This window comes from Myiozetetes cayanensis, unplaced genomic scaffold, assembly GCF_022539395.1.
Source record: "Myiozetetes cayanensis isolate MyiCay16 unplaced genomic scaffold, myiCay2020 scf5-8, whole genome shotgun sequence".
Classification (NCBI taxonomy): Eukaryota; Metazoa; Chordata; class Aves; order Passeriformes; family Tyrannidae; genus Myiozetetes; species Myiozetetes cayanensis.
In genome coordinates, this window is record NW_026087742.1 from 86916161 (window position 1) to 86934929 (window position 18769).

At 43.7% G+C, this 18769-nt stretch overlaps 1 protein-coding gene across 3 annotated transcripts in view; it reads right to left on the reverse strand.

Moving 5' to 3' along the window:
• Positions 1–17671, reverse strand: part of TBC1D8 (TBC1 domain family member 8) — a 51171-nt gene extending 33500 nt beyond the window's left edge. Inside the window, exons 1-2 of one of the 3 annotated variants that reach the window (XR_007630812.1) lie at positions 17466–17671; positions 3715–3870 (exon numbers count right to left, since the gene is read on the reverse strand). Coding sequence is in view for 2 of the 3 variants with exons in the window: in XM_050331397.1 (XP_050187354.1) it covers positions 3715–3870; positions 17466–17592 (283 nt within the window). In the remaining variant the exon portion in view is untranslated. The remainder of the gene's footprint in view (positions 1–3714; positions 3871–17465) is intronic. The other 2 variants (XM_050331397.1, XM_050331399.1) reach the window with 2 other exon arrangements.
• Between the last annotated feature and the right edge of the window lie 1098 nt (positions 17672–18769).

Here is an 18769-nt window from a genome sequence, read left to right on the forward strand (position 1 = left end):
CTCACTGACCCCTCCAAAGTCTGTAACAGACTTTAAACATCATGTTTGCATGAAGCACTTTGCTCAGAGCAGAGCTGGGTGAGCAGTGACAGTCACTCCTGTGTGGGGAAGGTCCTCCTCCAGCTTCCCAAGAAAGAGATTGGGTGATATTCCTCTGATTCCTGTTGCCAGCACAAGCTCTCCCTTGGACATTCATGTCAGGGTTTCACAGCAGCAATATTATTCAGAAACAACTTCTGCTTCCAAGGTTCTTCATTTCTGTGCAGCTCTGGCAACCGTGTATGCCCTACCCACGCAGCATACAAATCAGACCCCTCTGCTTTCCCTCTGCAACTGTAAATCTCATTTTCTCAAGGATGAGCATCCATTCAGAAGAGCCAAAGAGAATTTTAAAAAACATTAATCAAATAACTTTATCTCAGCAAAATCCCTAATCATTCCAGCCAAGCTAGTTTTTGATTTGTAGTTTCTTTAATGTGAAAAAAAAAAAAAAAACAAACCAAATTCTGTGTGCAGTACAAGTGTGGACAGGGCAAGATAAGCCCCAGAAAGGAGTACTGCATATGTTCAAATAAACAAGAAGTCCATGACAGCAACACTGAGCTTACTTTTTCAGTGAAAGCTACCTGGCTTCAGCAGAGGACTGTAACAGCATGAAGCTCTTAAATTTCTCCATGAGATGGCATTATTTAAATATAAGAAGGAGGGAGGTAGGGATAGAAAGCACAGAGAAATTGCAAAACAAAGAAAACCCAGCCAAAACAAAAACAGCATAAATAGACTTTACGCAAGCTTCTTCACACACATCTGGCCCAGGGAAAAATTCCCAATATTAATGGAGAACATGCAGAGGGCTCACTGCTGAACCAAGGAAGAATTGCTGAATGAGCTTGTACAGAGGAAAGGGATGAATATATAGACTGCTTTTTCCATTTACAGGACTATGTCAAATGCCATCAACAACATGTCAACATTTACATTAGCTATTTCATGGCTTGATCAGTATAAGAAAAAACAGAACAGAACAGAAAAGAATAGAACAGAACAGTTTTAAGTTGGAAGGGATCTACAACAATCACTGAATGGGTCAGGTTGGAAGAGATCACAGTGGGTCATCTGGTCCAACCTCCCTGCTCGACAGTTCTTGAATATTTCCAGTGAGGGAGACTCCACAGCCTCTCTGGGCAATCTCTTCCAGTGCTCAGTCACCCTCACAGTAAAGATGTTTTTCCTCATATTCCAGTGAAACTTCCTGTGCATCAGTTTCTGCCTGTTGCTTCTTGTCCTGTTGGTTGGCACCAGTGAGAAGAGTTTGGCTGCATCCTCTTGACACCCTCCCTTCAGATACTTACAGATGTTGATGAAGTTGATGAAGTCCCCTCTCAGTCATCTCTTATCAAGGCTGAATATGCCCAGTTTCCTCAGCCTTTCGTCATAAAGGAGATGCTCCAGTCCCCTCATCATCTTTGTTGCCCTCCACTGGACTGACTCCAGCAGCTCCATGTCTTCTGAGGAGCCCAGAACTGGACACAGCACTCAAGATGTGGCCTCACAGGGCTGAGTAGAGGGGCAAGATCACATCCCTCAATCTCTGAAAATGCTCTTCCTGATGCACCTCAGGATCCCACTGGCCTTCTTGGCCCCAGGGGCACACTTCTGGCTCATGGACAGTTTTTTTCCACCAAGATCCCCAGGTCCTGCTCCAAAGAGCTGATTTCCAGCAGGTTGGCCCCCAGCCTGTGCATGGGGTTATTCCTCCCCAGGTGCAGGACCCTACACTTGCTTTTGTTGTATTTCAGAGAGTTCTTCTTTGCCCATCTCTCCAACCTGTTGAGGTCTTTCTGAAGGGCTGCATAGCCCTCTGGGCAATCAGCCACTCCTCCCAGCTTCATGTCATCAGTGAACTTGGTGGGGAGGCATCTGCCTCTTGATCCAAGTCATTGATGAATAAGGTAAATACTGGGCCCAGTATTGAACCTTGGGGGACACCCCTAGTGACAGGCCTCCAACTAGACCCTGTGCCACTGATTACAAGCTTTTAGGACCTAGCATTAAACCAGTTCTCAACCCACCTCACTGTCCACTCATCCTGCCCACACCTCCAGAGTTTGCCTATGAGGATGTTGCGAGAGACAGTGTCAAAAGCCTTGCTGAAACAGAGGTAGACAATATCCACTGCTCTCCCCTCATCCATCCAGGAAGCATTTTCATCGTAGAAGGCAATTAGGTTGGTGACACATTATTTTCCTCTGGTGAATTTATGCTGACTACTTCTGATCATCTTCTTGTTTTCCATGTGGACAGCAATGGCCTCCAGAAAGAGGTGCTCCATCACTTTTCCAGGGATTGAGCTGAGGCTGACTGGCTGGTAGTTCCCTGGGTGCTCCTTCTTGCTCTTTTTGAAGACCGGGGTCTTCAAAGATACTTGCTCTCTTCCAATGCTCAGGCACCTCTCCTGATCACCACAACCTTTCAAACTGATCATGAGTGGCCTCGCTATGCTCTTTGCCGGCTCTCTCAGCACTCATCGATGCATCCCGCCAGGGCTCATGGATTTGTGAATGTCAGGTTTCCCAAGGTGTTCTCTAACCCTATCCTCCTTGACTGAGGGAAGTCTTTCCTCCAGCATTCCTCTACCCTGGTCATATGGGTCAGAGATTCCTGAGAGCTGGACTGGTCAGTGAAGATTGATACAAAGAAGGTGTTCAGTACCTCTGCATCCTCTATTACTATTACTAGTATCTTACTAGGGTCTCCCCTCCATTTAGTAACAGGTCCACATTATCCTTTGTTTTAATTTTGTTACTGATTTATTTGAAAAAGCCCTTCCTGTTGTCCTTGAAATCCTGGGAATCATCTAGTCCAAATGCCTGACTACTTCAGGGTTGACCAAAAGTTAAAGTTAAAGCCTGTTATTAACAACATTGTCCAAATGCCTCTTAAACACTGACAGATTCAGTGGGACATCAACCACGTCTCAGAAGGAAGCCTGTTCCAGATCTGACCCTCCTTTCAGTAAAGAAATGCTTCCTAATGTCAAGTCTAAACCTCACTGGTTGCAGCTTTGAACTATTCCCAAAGAAAAACTGCTGGAAATTTCAATGCTAGGATTTTATACATGGGAGCAGAAGGGATAAGAACAGCCCTTCTGAATGGCCTAGCAAGAACAGGACAAATGGAACTACTGTGCCATAACAAGGTTGCTGCAACTCATGTCGATATCACTTTCCTGAAGATAAGCTCAACTTTCAGAGGTTGCAGAAACACTGTAAAAGGGATTAGTGCACCACAGATCAGGCAGTTAGACACTCCTCACTGCAACAACCTCCTAAGTCATGTAGCATCTTCCAAAGGTTCCAATTATGTTTCATTATATCCAAGTGTGCAAAGACATTTCACAGTAAACAAGAGGAACACTTCAGCAGAGAAAGCCTAATTTAAGTTTCTTGCTGTAAGGGACTATTACTGCTCTGCAAGAGACAGAAACTTAACAAAGTAAAACATCCTTAGCAACAAGTTTTCTAGAGGAATTTAATGTTCCTAGGAAACACCTTTTCATATCTGGGTTTTTAACCAGAGGTTAATTTGGTTAAACAAGCTACAGGCAATAGCTTTACACACACACACAACTAGCTGGGGTTACCTTGAGCTTCCTGGACATGCAGACACTGACCATGCTCAGAATCAGTTTGGGGTTTTCCGTCTGTGACTCACCAATAGCTACGGCCCAGTAAACTTCTGATCCGTTCAATAACTCACCACATGCAATGGCAGAGTAAACCTGTGAGCCTGGAACTTGCAGTAAAATTCGAAATGGAGCGACGCGTGCGTTAGAGTCTAACACGGCGTCCAGGGCACCGACCAAGCGACCTGCAAAGAAAGAGGGGGGAAAAGAGGATTAATGCCAGTTTTCACTTCTTTAGCCCACAAGTCATTTCACATCTGAAGACGTAAAATTAAAACACGTAACGATATAAAGAACGTAACGATAACGATTCTTCCCTAATTTTATGCTCTGATTTACAGATGCTCAAAATGCAAAAGGCAAACCAGATTAGAAGATCAAAAGCGTATACAGTTCTTTGCACTTCAGGTTTTGCTTCACATATATACATATAACCACACAATCGAAGTGGAAAGACCTGAGGGCACATTAAGAAGTTACCGTTCCAGCCCCACTCTGAAGCTGGATAAATACACCTATGCGATAAGTGGTGTTTGCCTAACCTGTTCTTCAAAACCTCCAATAACCAAGATGCAACTTCCCCAGCTAGCCTCTCCCACTACTTTCATTAAGTATTCTTACCAAGGAAAAAAATAAACCAAAACAAAACTACCCCAAACAAACAAGCCACCCAACCAAAAATCTTAAACTTTCTTGGTAAAAAATAATCTCCCCCACTGGAACATGGAGAGTAGTTGGCCACAGGCACTTTTGATGTTAATGCCCGACATAATGAAAAAGTATCATCATGGTTTCCCATCCTTTAATGATTTCTCTTTTTCTAAAGAAACCCCAATCACCTTATCTCTTCCTTGTGGGTCATATTTGTCAAAAAGCTCATTTTTCTTAGGCTTAAACTGGAATCTCTCCTGCTTATCTTTAAGAATGACACTCTAAACTGAATCTGATGCTCACTGCTACTGAAGTCTCAGCCACAAGCAGAAAATGTCACCTCCTGTATCTTGCATACATGCCACTCTATCCAAGAAAGGTTGTGGCAATATCCCACTGTAAATCAGCAGACAAACTCATTTTGAAGAACTGGAGCAATTCCTGCCTCCAAAAAAGACTTTCCAGTCTGGAGGTCACCTGGAGTTGCTGACCTTTCTTGCTACCCATTCCCTCAAACAAGCAAAATTAAGCTATCCATGAAAAAGTTATCTGAGTGCCATGATTTGCATATTAAAGTAACTCAGATTTGGTTGCTGGTGCTTACAAATAGCAAATCAGGAGTAACTTTATATTCAGTTCCCCTGTGCATCCTGCAGAGACACAACCTCCTAGCAAGTAATGGCTTTACCATGTGTGCTTATGTCACTAGAGTATCCAGGAAGTTCTCTGCAATACTACATTTTCCCTCAGCACATGTAATCTGCCCAACCTGTTGTATTTTTGTTCCTTCAACATTAACCCAAAGCTTACAAAAGGTACTACTCTCAGCCTCCAAAAGGTTTGCCAGCCCTTGGCACCACATGCCATTTTAAAAATGGCATTCTCCAGTCCATCATCTAAGTGATTAATGGAAACCATGGAGACTTACAAAGTCCTCATCCTAACTGCCTTTCTACTTTGATCGCAAACCACAGCTAATTAGTTCTAATATAGTACAACAAAACAGCATTGTAAACACTTTCTGGTCTAAAGGTTTAAGAAGCTCACATGAAACAAGCGTCAAAAACCTTCCGAGAGTGACCCTGCATCCATACTCACTGTTGATGATGTTTTCAAAGCCAAGTAGAAATTGGGTAAAATACATCTTAGAACTGTACAGCAAAATATACTTCACCAGCGTTTTCTTCTCACCTAAATACGTGACCAGATGTTACACCCATCTATTTAAAATGTAGATCTGAATTTGGAGACCAATAATATGTAAAATATCTGGAATTGCTAAATGCTGTCCTGTAACTACAAGAAAAAGACATAAAAATTCATGCTAGTATAAAAGGTACTAAATTACCAGTGCTCACAGAAAACAGAGCACCAACTTTGGCGAGCATTCTTCAAAACAGTTGGATTAAAGCCAGTAAGAGAGTATCAAATGATGCAGAGACCAAAACAGGGTTTAACTTTCAAAAGACTTGATACATCACGAGAAAGAAAAAGAAGAAGAAACTTACGAAGCACTGTGCACGTTTCCCCTGATGACAGACCTAGGAGAAAGATTTCCTTTCATTTCACTAAAGTTGGAAAAAAGTCAGTGAACAGCAAGTGCTATGAAAATCCCCTTAGAGAACACTTAAAGAACATTTGATTTGTGAAATACCTTTTTCTTTTTAGAAACCATGGAAAAACACAGGAAAGCACAGAAGTAGCTGCAAAATTTTGGTTTTCTTCTTAGCCTGTAAAAAATTAATTCCTTTTTCTCTTCCTGAATAACAGACCAGAAAAACCAATTCCTCTTCTCACTGTTTACTTCTGCTTACAATTTCCATTTTGCTTACTAACTATCAAAAAGAAACCCATTCCTCCCTTGACTGTACAAAGAAATAATCACCTCCCTTGTCTAAACTACCCATAGCTAAAATATTAACTAAAGATGATAAAGAGGAGCCAGAACTAAGAATCAAAGAGAAAAAAAAAAAGAGTATGGGCTGGTTCCACTATGAGGGCTTTGCAAGGGCAGAGGAACCCCACACCTAAATCGCTTCAAGTCATCACTGTGGCTGACAGGGGGTCCTGTTACATCCCACCTCTGCCAGGAGGGTCTGCAGTGGGGTTACATCAGAGAGAACACAAGGGTCAGCAGGGGAAAATAAAAGCAAGTCCTGCTAAAGTTGAGCAAGGACAAAGAGTGGGTCCCATCCCCATGTTTTGGTCTTGTCCAAAAATAAAGGAGAGACTGACAGAGGCAGAGAATGGAGAAAAAAATGCACTAAGAGTGCATTTGCAGGAGCATGAAAAGGATTCAACATTAATATGTACACCAAAGTCTAACAGCATAATTTAGTTGAAACTGTCATAGCATGAAAATAACAAAAACTAGAGGCAAAATTTTTCCAATGCAAGTTGCCTCCTACTCATTTGGGTTAACTTTTGAATCATAACATCGGAAAATAAACAACCTAAAAATCCCTAAACAAACAAACAAACAAGAAACTTTATGCAGCATGCTGATTCTGAAACATGCTTTGAAAAATACCGAGCCTGTGAGCAAGCACCTTTGTAATAACATGTCCTAACAGTTTGCTCCATGGAAGGTCTTTTATAAAACAGAATCTATTTATAAAATAAAAGGGTCTCTGTCTTGCAAGTACATATAAATTATATAAAGGGTCTCTGGCTCACATGCTGATGCATCGGCTTGCCTTCGGTCAGGATGATGCAGACCCCTTCCGCATCACAGGAAACAGTGAAACCATTTATACTGCAGGACAGTAAAAAATAAAAACGAAACAGAAGCAGAAGGGGAAAAGGAAGAAGAACTGCTACATAGGTTTTCTTCCCAAAACTCCCATTATTTTTTTTATTTTTACTCTATATGGGACAAGAACTTTTGGGAGGAACATAAAATTCAGAGTACCTCTTCCCCTTTTATGAGCTACTTCACCAACTTCTTGTCCGCTTTTTGACCTCCCAAGACATAGAAGTATTTCAGGAAAAGCAATTAACCATACAGTAACTGTACTAAGGAAAGCTGCAGAAGTAGGTTTAGAAAGCCTTCTGCTAAAGACCACTGACAGAACATTGCAGGTTCCTCAAAAGGTACAAGTTTCTTCATGCAGAAAGAATATTTCCAGGCTAAAAGTCAGATGCAAATGTCCAGTGTAGTATGTACACTTTTGACAAATATGGAGCAGAAGACAGGAGAAGTGGAAAAAGACCCTTTTCTACTGAAATTATATGCTTCTCCTCAATAAATCTAATCACTTCAGCTGGAAGCTGGGTTTCAGGCAGGGCAACACCTACCTGTATTTTTTCAGAAAGTTTATAAAACATATCTGCAAAACTCACTACAAATCCCACACTTTACTCACTAGTTCTTATTTCACTGAAACACCTACTGCATATTTTGTTGCTTGAATACTGGACACTGAATACCTCTAAGTAAAACAAGACTGTTACACTTCTGATTGCAAATCAATTTCTGTCAAGTGTACATGCATATTACGGATAAAATACAACAAATAAACTGGAGTATAAAATTTAGCAAGGAACTATTTCAAATTCTACAGCAGGTAGGGACTGTCTCCCCTTTACAGAGGTCAACCTGTAACCAAGTAGGACACAAACAGGACATCACGCACCATGAACTTGCTGAGCATTTCTTCACACACATACACACAAAACAAATCAAGGACTATAAGGATCAGGTTCTCAAACAATCACAAGTGCACCACTCTTCATCTTTGAAGACATAGTTCCTTATAACCCCACAGAAAGATAAAAGACTCCATTACAGTTTATCTTGTGTCATTTTCATAACTAATCTAGGAAAAGGAACATGTTTACAATAAAGTTAATTTAACACCAACTTCTACTAAACATACCATATCTTTTAAACTAAAGAATGCAGGCTCCTTTCCCAAATCACTGTTAATAATCTACACCGTATTTCAAAAATTGTTTTAAACTTCCAAGACACTGGGCAGAGAGTGATTAAAGCTGAACTCAAACTAAAAACTCGAACTGAAAAACTATCTATTATTTCCATCTTTTAGGACAATATTCAAGAGACAGTCCAAGACATCCTCTACATACAGCAAGATGATTTCTACTTACTTCCATCATATTCTAAAGGCCTTAAAGGGAAATTTTTGAGAACTACTCAAACGCCTTCCCAAAAATGGGGTGGTCACTTCAGCAGCTGCAAGGCAGAGGGACTTGGACTAACCACTTAGGAGTTTGGGACCAGTAAGTAAATAAAACCTACCAAAAGATAAAACGAAAAGGCAAAAGGTCAAAGGTGCCATTGCTTTTTTTTTTTTTTTTCGGGGGAGAAGAAAAAAATTTTTAAAAAGCAGAGTTAAATCTAAGTCACAAGGAAGCCTGCTGTACCACAACATTCAGCAACGTTACCCTTTCAGTTTTACTTTGTTTTTAAGTAAGACATCTGGTCAGGACAGCCAGGATCTTTTGTTTAACATGAACTCATAACATAGTGAGGCGTGAAAGCCAATGTAGTTCAAAGAAGAAACTATACGTGGTACTTGCAATAAGTTGGTAAGAAATTCTGATGGCACTTTTAAAATCTGGGGAACAGCAGGTCAGATGCACACACTCAGGCACCTCTTCCCACCCATTTGCCATAGCCCTGAACCTCCCAAATGAAGCACTTACACCCCCTCTCCCAAAATCAAAGGGATGACAGAGAAGACAGAGTCCAGCCTGCGTCTCCAGCATCCTAGGGAACAGCTTTAGTCACTGTACAAGCAAACTGACCACTGCAGAAGTTAGAAGGAGAGAGAAAATTGTCCTTTCACTTCTCTTAAGTCTACTTGGAAAAAATAAAAAAGACTTGAAACTTCCATCACACCTGAGACCAGCACAGCTGGGCGGATGTGCAACAAGGCCTGACTTAAAAGTATTTCCCCATTCCAGTCCTTCCAAGAAAACAGGCAGAGGACCATCACTGTACAAGGACCCAAACCAGATTGCCAAGATGCTTAGTGACTCCAAAGCTGAGGCTTCTCTCAGCCACAGGCACCTGGCACTTTCAAAGTAGCAAAGTGATGGCATCACTCAGTCACTAAGGACTGGCTACTCTGCAGGGACGTGGAAAAGAGCAATTGGTGATTACACTCACTCATATCATGCCGAAGCCGTATTTTAAATACTCACACCCCTCTTCCTTTTTTTCAATCAGATTAGGTTATTTTTGTAAGACAAACCCACCGAATTGAGGTATTTACAATTACAGTCACAGCACAGCATCCTTCCAGGCTATCGCTCCAGTACAAAGCCATGAAGTGGAAAGTATGCCTTCCAATTCATCCCTGGGAGCTTACCGCTGCTTGCTGCATCTGCTCCATCACAGAAAGCTGAGGGCAGAAAGAAAAATAACCCCAGCTGCCTGACAAAAGCTATACTTTACCCGAAAGGAGAAAGCTCTTCCCAGGAAGTGGAAGAAGCTAATAGCACAGGTTGCTTCCCAGTGGTTGCAGTTTTTAAGGAGAGTTAATCACTGCAAGAAGCACTCTAAGTTGTTCAGGCACATGAATTGGGAGAAAAGAGCAAATCAAACAATTCAGATGATCATAAAAATAAAGTTGGGTTTTTTTCAAGGACAGTGAAATCGAACTAACAGCTTCAATAAAGCAGAATTAATCTCGGTGTTTTGAGGCAGAAAGCACTTCATACCCTGAATCCTAATTACCCTTCTTCACATAGCTTCCTCTATCCGCACTGATTTGCAAACAATTAGTCTCACAATAGCCATGGCGGGCAGCAATTAGCCACGCTAGAGGAGGTAAGCAAACTGGAATAGCCCACCATCAGGCAGAACACAGAGAGGAAAACCTGGATGTACCCATTCCCTAGCCCCTGCCATCCCTGTGCTCCAGCTGGTGGAGCAGAAAGCTGCTTTTCACACCAACCAGGATAAGCTCAGCCTGACAAAAGGGCACTCCTGGGACAGCACCAAAGAGCAGGGATTGCTTGCCTGGCTCTGCAAGCCATCTCAGAAGCCCTCCCTAGGACCAGTGTCCTTGCTGAGAGACGGATGGGGCGGCTTATGAAGCTGACTCCCACTGGGCCTCAACCACCTTAACATGCAGGAGCCTTACTAGTGACCACAACCCCATGGGTGGCCCAAGGCAAGACCCATAGCTGAGATGCACTGAGGATCACTGCTGCCTCGTCTTACAGCACAGCCAGAGAGTGCCACACATCCCACAGGCACTGAGCCTTATAGGCTAAGGTGGAGGTTTGAGCTGTACCTCAGGATACGGCCCAGGACAGTGGGCACGAAGGCACTGTGGGCCAGTGGTGGCCCCCAGCATAAATGTTTGGGGACACCTTTCATACTACAGTGATTTGATTTCTCTAAAAGTTCAAAACTCAGATGTTAAGCAGGTTGTTACTTTCACTTAGGACTACCTAAAATACATGTTTTTGATGGATAAGAACACCATCAGTTATGCAAGGCCACTAATGACAATGGCTTAATGTCTTGGCTTTACACCAACTACGTTGTCTTCCTTTGCAAAATTGTATCAACAGGTTTTGATACAATACAGCACCCATTAGAAAATATTTCTTATTATGCTTCTACCACCAGAAAAAAGTTGCAGAACTTATTTGGATTAAGTAATAAGAAAAAAGGATGAAGGAGGACTCCTCCAACGTCTGTAGGAAGGCTCTGTTTCCTTTGTAATGATAAGGGCTCACCACACTCAAAGATAAGCACAGACAACATTAGATTTCAGCATGACGACCTAATGGTCCAAGCATTTATTCACCCAAGGAAATACTCAACATCCAAACCCTTACAATACTTCCATGGCAGGCTTTGCTAGATCAAACACTGCCACTAGATAGATTGGTTTCTGTTAAGCTGGGACCCTTTTCATTCTGGCATGTCGAAATAAATGGTAACAAATTACTTAATCATTATTCCTAGGTCCCAGTGCTCCAGGGAAGGCGGACATGAGAAATACAAGTAGTCACGCATTTCACTGTGGAGGTTGGTGTCCCATGGTCCCCATGATTCCCATATCCCTGAATGTGACGCTGAGCTCTTGCACTGGACCACCACATAGGGAGGGAAAGACCATGCACCCTCTCTTCTGGAATGATGGAAATGGCATCACTGCCCTGGGGCACTGGTTACTTCTCCTCAGCCCTGCTTCCCCATGGGCTGCTTCCCCAGGCAGGCATGCTGCCATGGCAGAGCACTCACAGCTGCTCATCTCAGTCCTCTGCCATCAGTCCAGGTCACGCCAAGCCTATTTTTATAACCCTGAAGGCCGCTGAGCCAAATGCTTTGATTCTCACATTACAAGTGAAAATACCTGAAACTGTTTTCCACCTGAAAATGGACAAGAAGATGGGATATACAAACTGTTGCTGCAGCCCTGTAAATTATTCAAAACACAAGGCACTAATCGGGGCAATATAAAAAAGTCTTTCACTTTTTCTGGTGTGTGCTGTAAATAACACTGAATAGACTGAACCAATGCTATCTAAATTTTGCCACCACAGACATCCTTAATAATTTTATAAAGAAGACATTTTTTCCTGTGAGGGTAGTGAGACACCGAAACACGTTGCTCAGAGAACTTGTGGATGCCCCATCTCTGGAATCGTTGAAGGCCAGGCTGAATGGGGCTTTAAGCAGCCTGGTCTCATGGAAGGTGACCCTGCCCCATGGCAGGGGAGTTGGAACTAGATGGTCCTTTAAGGTCCCTTCCAGTCCTCATATTTTATGATTCTCCTGCCTTTTCCTGTGTCACTTGGCCTCCACAGCATGAAAATAAAAAGACACCATAGCTGTTTACTGGATTAGTCTTGCAGAAGTTGGTGGTCAATCGCTAAGCAGACACAACCCCACAGCCCCTCCTTTCCAAGCAAAGGTACTTCCTCACCTTTATATTAGCATTTAACACAATGCTAATATTTCAACACAAGCACCTGCATTTCACCTTCCCCATCTTGGCATTGCTGTGCCTTAGGATTAGGAACCACCCAAGAAAGCCAAGCAGAGGAGGCCAGAGAAGCACACAGAGATCAAGGGGGCGCAGGGGTCAGGAATCTGAGTGCCTGGTTTTGCAAGCAGTAGCCTGGCCCCCTGCTCATATCCTTCCTTCCAGCTCAAACACTGTAACGGAGAAGCCATCCTCTTAGGAAAGAGCTTAAAAGTATACATTCTCCTTAAAAAAATGTTTCAGTAAAATAAAGAGATAAAAAAAGGGGAACAAAACCTGCCCATCTGAATTCCACGTGTGGGCAAGGCTAGATAACATTTTGACAAGAATCCAAGCTTTCAATGAAGTATGCAGATTTCTCCTCTCCTGTGCAAGGCTTCAGAGAGCTGTTCCTTAAGAAAACAAAACCACAAATACAGACAGGGAGCATACCAATATCCTTTATTAATATGGCATCTTCCTCTCCTCAAACTGCTGCATTTGAAATAAAAGTGTTTGGTTGTTTTTTTTTTTTTCCATCATTTTTTTTCACTCAGATTGAACATTTATCCATCCATAACTTGTTTTGGTATCCTGGACATATTTTAAGACAAAAAGTCAAGCCATTCTGAAGACTCTATTGGGACTGACCTTTTAATATGATTATAAGAATATGCTATTCATTTTGCCTTCCCTCCTTCCAGAAGGAAAAACAGTTTGAATTCTTTATTAAAAATCCAAGTCTTCATTGTATTTTTGACCCTCCCCTGTAATGAACAGTGGCCATCTAAATGGATTCTCCATCTGAGTTGAAAGAATGCTCAGCCACTGTGGTCCCCTTGCTGCCCTTCCCTAAAGTAGATTCTATTATAAAAATTATTTACTTCAGACCTTGGGAGATGCACAAGGCTACTAAAAGCTGAGGTACTGACGATGGTTACAAGACCGCTTCGACAGGAGAGTATGAAAGAGCAGCAAAAGATATTTTGCTTTCTTAATTTCCAGGAAAAAGGCACGGAGCTTACCAACAGCCAATTTTCTGTATGCATTAAAAAAATTAAAATCCAGGCAAAGGGAAAATAAGAAGGAAAGGTCTTATAACTAGCCAGATCTCCACTCACAATCAAGAAGTACTCTGTAGATCAGTTCAAAAGCTATCACCCTGCAAGAATTTTATTTAAAAGAAAAAATTAAATCCTAAAATGGGACTTCTATTTCAATTGCTGGCATACAGCTCATGGAAGTCTATTTGTCATGCTTACCACATTTATTTTTACTAAAGTAATAATAAGGTTCAGATTCATATATAAAAGATGCTTCTTTTTCCCAGTGTATTATCTTAGATTCAAAGCTGTGAACCGTAAAGGTTTATATGAGTGGAAGAAGAAATGAATTTCCTTTCAAAATGTTCATCCTCTGTGATTTGCAAACAATGTAAAACCATATCCAGTTTGGAAAGTGCCCTGAGCTGAAAATGGAGGCTGGAAGAATAGTAGGGCAAGATATCATAACTAAATTAAAAACATGGATGAAAGAGGAACAAAACATTATCTTTTATTGATCTACTTCAAGCATGAAGTTAAAGAAGCACTGTATCTCAACAAGACAAAAAGCTACTTGAAACAAGAGTTCATTTTAAAGTCTTACTTAACCTCATTTATAAACGGCAGGATTCACAAGTATTTGAAAGAATCCTGAGTGGGATTCTTTGTGTGTGCTAAAAGTGTGCAATGTGAAGTAATGTATAAACAGCAACTGCAACACTAGCTGCTTGGTAAGAAGGAAAAACTACTCTCAGTCCAGCATTCTTGATGAAATTGTTCCAAACACCTCCCAGAACAAGCAGTTTTGCTGTCAAAACACACAAAACTAATCCAAACAAACAGAAAAGCACATGAAGCTTTCAACATCTCCTAATAAAAATGAAAGTAGTTGTTCACTTAAAGACTAAACCATCTTGTAGTATTTACCATAAGGCATTTGACAGTGTTTTTGACTACTGGCATCTCAAGCTTATCATTAATATGTAACCCCAGAATCAAAGATATTAGTAAGCATGAAATCCAACTGACTTTGACTTGTCAGTCATGGTTACATCACAAGCCTTCTTTGTAGAGATCACTAAAGGGCTCTCCCATTAGTCTAAGAAAACCCCAGAACAAACAGAAACTGATGAGCTAAATAATTTTTTTTAGATCTATAAAAAATAGTTTTAAAATTAATTATTAGCTGAAAAATCATTCATGTTTTGTAAAGTATTTCTAAAACATAATTTTCCTTTCTAACAAAGCTGTCAATTAGAGATCCAGGTGAAGTGGCAAGTTGAACATTTTTTGAGGAAGAAATCTCTCTTGGGAAGACAGAACACAAAATGTCACTGGTCAGGTAATGAAGAGTTAAATACAGCCTCCATCATTTTTTGTGCCCACTGCTTGCAAGCCCAGTGTGCATTTGGTAACTGCCCTAGGACACAAATTAAATAACAGTAGGAAATACAGTCTTTCACTTACAAACATCTGTTCAGAGGCTGCCTGAAACACAGTACACAAAGAGACACAGATGCAGAAGAAAAGCACATTTGTGAAAGAAATCTTCTCTAGTCCATCCTTCAGGAATTAAATCTACATAAAATATACCCTCCATCTGTGCTAACCTACTCTTACCTAAAAGACAAAATGCCCTGATAAGGAAGAAGAAGTGTCCTGGAAGAAAAAAAGACATGCAAATATGAGAATGGGGCCATAAAACAGATGTCCCTGCATAGGCTCAGTGTAAATAGCATTTTGTAGCAACACGCACAAGGGCAGTTCAGGCATAGCACCCTTCCACCTTGTTTAGAGCAAATTACATCTCGGGTGGTCTGCTGCCCCATTTACACTCTTATGAAATCTAGTCTTCTGGGGATTTTGTTCTTCTGATCCCACATGGGTCTAATACAGCTTGAGGATACACAGCCTCCTCCTCAGCACAGGAGTTATGAGATTCTCTTTTGCCACAGCACCTGCTTTCATATACAGGATCTTCACATCTTCAAAACTTCTACCTTTTCATCAACTTTAACTGCAATTGGCCAGGGCTTATGTTATTAAAGGGAAAACAGATATGGATATTGCTCTCATTTAAGCTTTGCTTCCCCAGTAAAACAAACTTCTAACTTTCGGCTCTACTGCTCGGCAGACCATACTCTGAAATACAGCAGTGCTTTGCCCTTTGTAGCTGCCACTTTGGAAGAGCCAGGTAACAATTAAGTGTCTCTACAGTCAATGTAAAGTAAGAATCAGGAGGTAAGCTCTGCACTGAAAGCAAACAGTTACCAGCAAAACCAGCTGTTTCTCAGTACAGGTCTCAATTTCGTTCATTCCAAGTAAAAACTGTGAAAAAAAAATTACACTATCTGTCCAACTCCAGTTAGGCTTAATGCTCCATAGCTCTTCTATTTTGGTTGTAGGACTCAAATTTCTAAGCCTTTTAAATACAAACACTTCCAAATGGTTTAAGAGACTGTCAGAATCTACAGTTGACTTGCAAAATGTGTGAGACCGGAGCAGCTTTCCTTTGCCAGCCAAATGAGATTTGAGCAAGCCTGTGCACTGTAGATTCGGCAAGATGATTCACCTAAAACTTAACCAGAGAGAAAAGCAGTTTGTTTGGTTTAAACTTGCAAATTTCTGTAGTGAAAAGCTCAGGCATGAGGCACTAACATTTGTGAAACTGAACCCCATGATTGTCCTGGACCTAAATCAAGCAGCTGTAAATAGCTATTTTTAACTCTGAAAATTAATCCACAGCGTCGTTACTGTCACAGAGAGTGGTTTGACTTCAACACAGGGGGCAGGGGAAAACACGAGGGTAAGCATTGAGGATAAGCGTTAAACTCACCGGGAACACTTCCATTTCATTAGTAACACATGGATAGCATGGGACCTACCAAGCCACAGTTAAGTTTTGTGCACTTTATGCACAGATAGGATGATAAGCTCTGATTAAAAAAAAAAAAAATGTAGAAAGCAATATTATCAAATGGCAAGGGTCAAGGGTTCAGGAACAAAAGGTTTTAATAAAATAAATATCAAACGTGGTAATGCAGTTTCTTAAACACCGTAGAAAACACTGATTTTGAAAATACCTGACGATCCTTTCAAATACATAAGCCACCATTAAAAATTCTGATTTTGGTAAGGTACAAAACAGCCTCGTCTGCTTTTAAGTAAGAACTACATTGTTAAACCATATTGCTTCTCCAAACCACTGTTTGTTTGAATTCAGCTGCTGATGTCTTCGAACCAAAAGTTTGGCCCGAATTCCCACTCTACAACGTCAGTGCAGCCTAACGCAGCGTTCTCTCCGGAATTATTCACCGATCCATACCGCTGAGGGAGTACACCGTGATCCTTCTCCTCCGAATATATCCTTCACTACACGTACCTGGAGTGCCACATGGATACAACGTGCCTGATTTACAGCCACATAAGCCGTAGCACAGTATTAACGCAAAAACTAAGTCGCAATCCACTTTTCCACAACACTGAACTCACAACCCCCTCCCCGTAATGTCATGTACTGTCCAAAAGCAAAAAACCCTATACGCATTTATTCAGCTCTCGTTATCGAAAGGGCAGGCGAGCCGCAGGTCGCGGCCGGTCCGGGGGAAAGCACGGGTGGCACAGGCCAACCCGGTGCCCCCGGCAACCCTCCACCTCCCGCCGCCGACCCCCGGGACCCCGCCGAGATCCCGGCGGCGCTCCCCGGCCGCGGGCACCGACGCCGCTCCTCCTGACGCGCTCCGCGGCCGCCCTTAGTCACGCTGAACAAACCCGTCGGGAGAGGAGCGCGGGGAAGTAACAATAAAAGTGGCTTCAGCGCCGCTCAAGGCTACGAAAGGGTGAAGCTGCTCCCCAGGCAACTCGGGGGGAGCCAGGGCCGCCTACACTGCCCGGCCGGCGGCAGCCTCCGCACCGCCCGCGGCCGGGCACCCGCGGCGCCCCCGCCCTCTCCGCGCTATCGCCGAGCGGAGCCGTGCCGAGCCGAGCCGAGCCGAACAAAGAGGCCGCTGCCGGCTCCCCCAGCCCGACTCGCCGGCGACTCCCCCGCGCGGCCGAGTTCCCGCGGGGCAGATGGGGGGGTGCCCGCTGCCCGGCCCGGCCCGGCGCCCCGCCGACCCCCGCGCCACCAGGTACCCGTGAAGCGGCCGCCGCCGTCTCCGTGGCCCCGACGCCGCTGCAGGATGAAGTAGCCGCTGCTCTTCTGAGTGACCCACAGCTTGAGGGCGTTCTTCAGCAGCACCTCCTCGGGCTTCAGCCACATCTTTCCCCGGCTCGGCGTCTCGCTCTCTGTCCCCTCCGAGCCCGCACCGCACCCCGGCCGCCCGGGTCACATCGCCCCCCGCGGGCTACGAGACGCCGGCTCCGGCTCCGGCTCCCTCGGCGCGGGCCCGGCCGCCGGGGAGGAGCCGAAGGCGGAGTCCGGGAACGGGCCGCCCTTCCCGCGGAGTCGGGGGCTCTGTGCCGCAGCCGGGCAGGTCTGCTCCGCTGGGCAGATGCGGCGGGGGGCTCCGGCCGGAGGCGGGGGGAGCAGGAGGGAGGTCCAGGCTCTTCCTCTCGGGGGTCCCATGGCGCCCTGAGCCCCACACAGAGCACAGTGGGGTTCCTGCGGCTACCCGGGGTCCTGGAGGATCCCCTGAGCTGGGCGACACCCGCAGCGCATTTTACAGTGGCTGGGGTCCGGTCCCCCCACCCCCGGCATGTGTCCCCCAGGTCCCGCACCTGCGGGCCTGTCCCACGGTCTCCGCCGCGGGAACCGCCAGGAGTGCGGGAAGGAAAGGGTGCCCTGGCCTTGGGAAGAGGTGGGGAGGGTTGGGGGATTCTGCTTTCCTGTTTCCTTCTCGATCTCAGCCTAAAGCGTGAGCCCGCAGCTGCATACTTTGATGCTTGAAGGCCAGCGCTTGAAACCTCGCCCCTCAACTGAAAAGTCAGAATCTAAATTTTACAGACTTGGGTTTTTTCTCATTATAAGAAATAATCTGGCACAGCTTGCGGTTAAGCTGTTAGCAGGATCGTTTGTGAACCTGCTCAAGTGGTTACTGCTGCAGCACCTTATGTTGGTAATCCTCTGACACTGTATTTTACAACTTTATTAACGCAGATTGCCATTAATGAGAGTGGTGAGGCACTGGAACAGATTGCCTAGAGAAGCTGCAGATGCCACATCTCTAGAAGTGTTCAAGGCCAGGTTGGATGGAGCTCTGAGCAACCTGGTCTAGTAGGTGTCCCTGCCCATGGCAGGGTGATTGGAAATAGTTGACCTTTAAGGTCCCTCCCAACCCAACCCTTTCTATGATTGAAACATGGCCAGTGTACTTTCTCTCAGTCACATTCCATTTCCAGTTAACAGCAAATATTAAATAATTTCTTTATAACCACTGAAGTAGCTGGCTGCTAAACCTCACTCACTCACTCACTCACTCACTCTTCTAGATTAAACA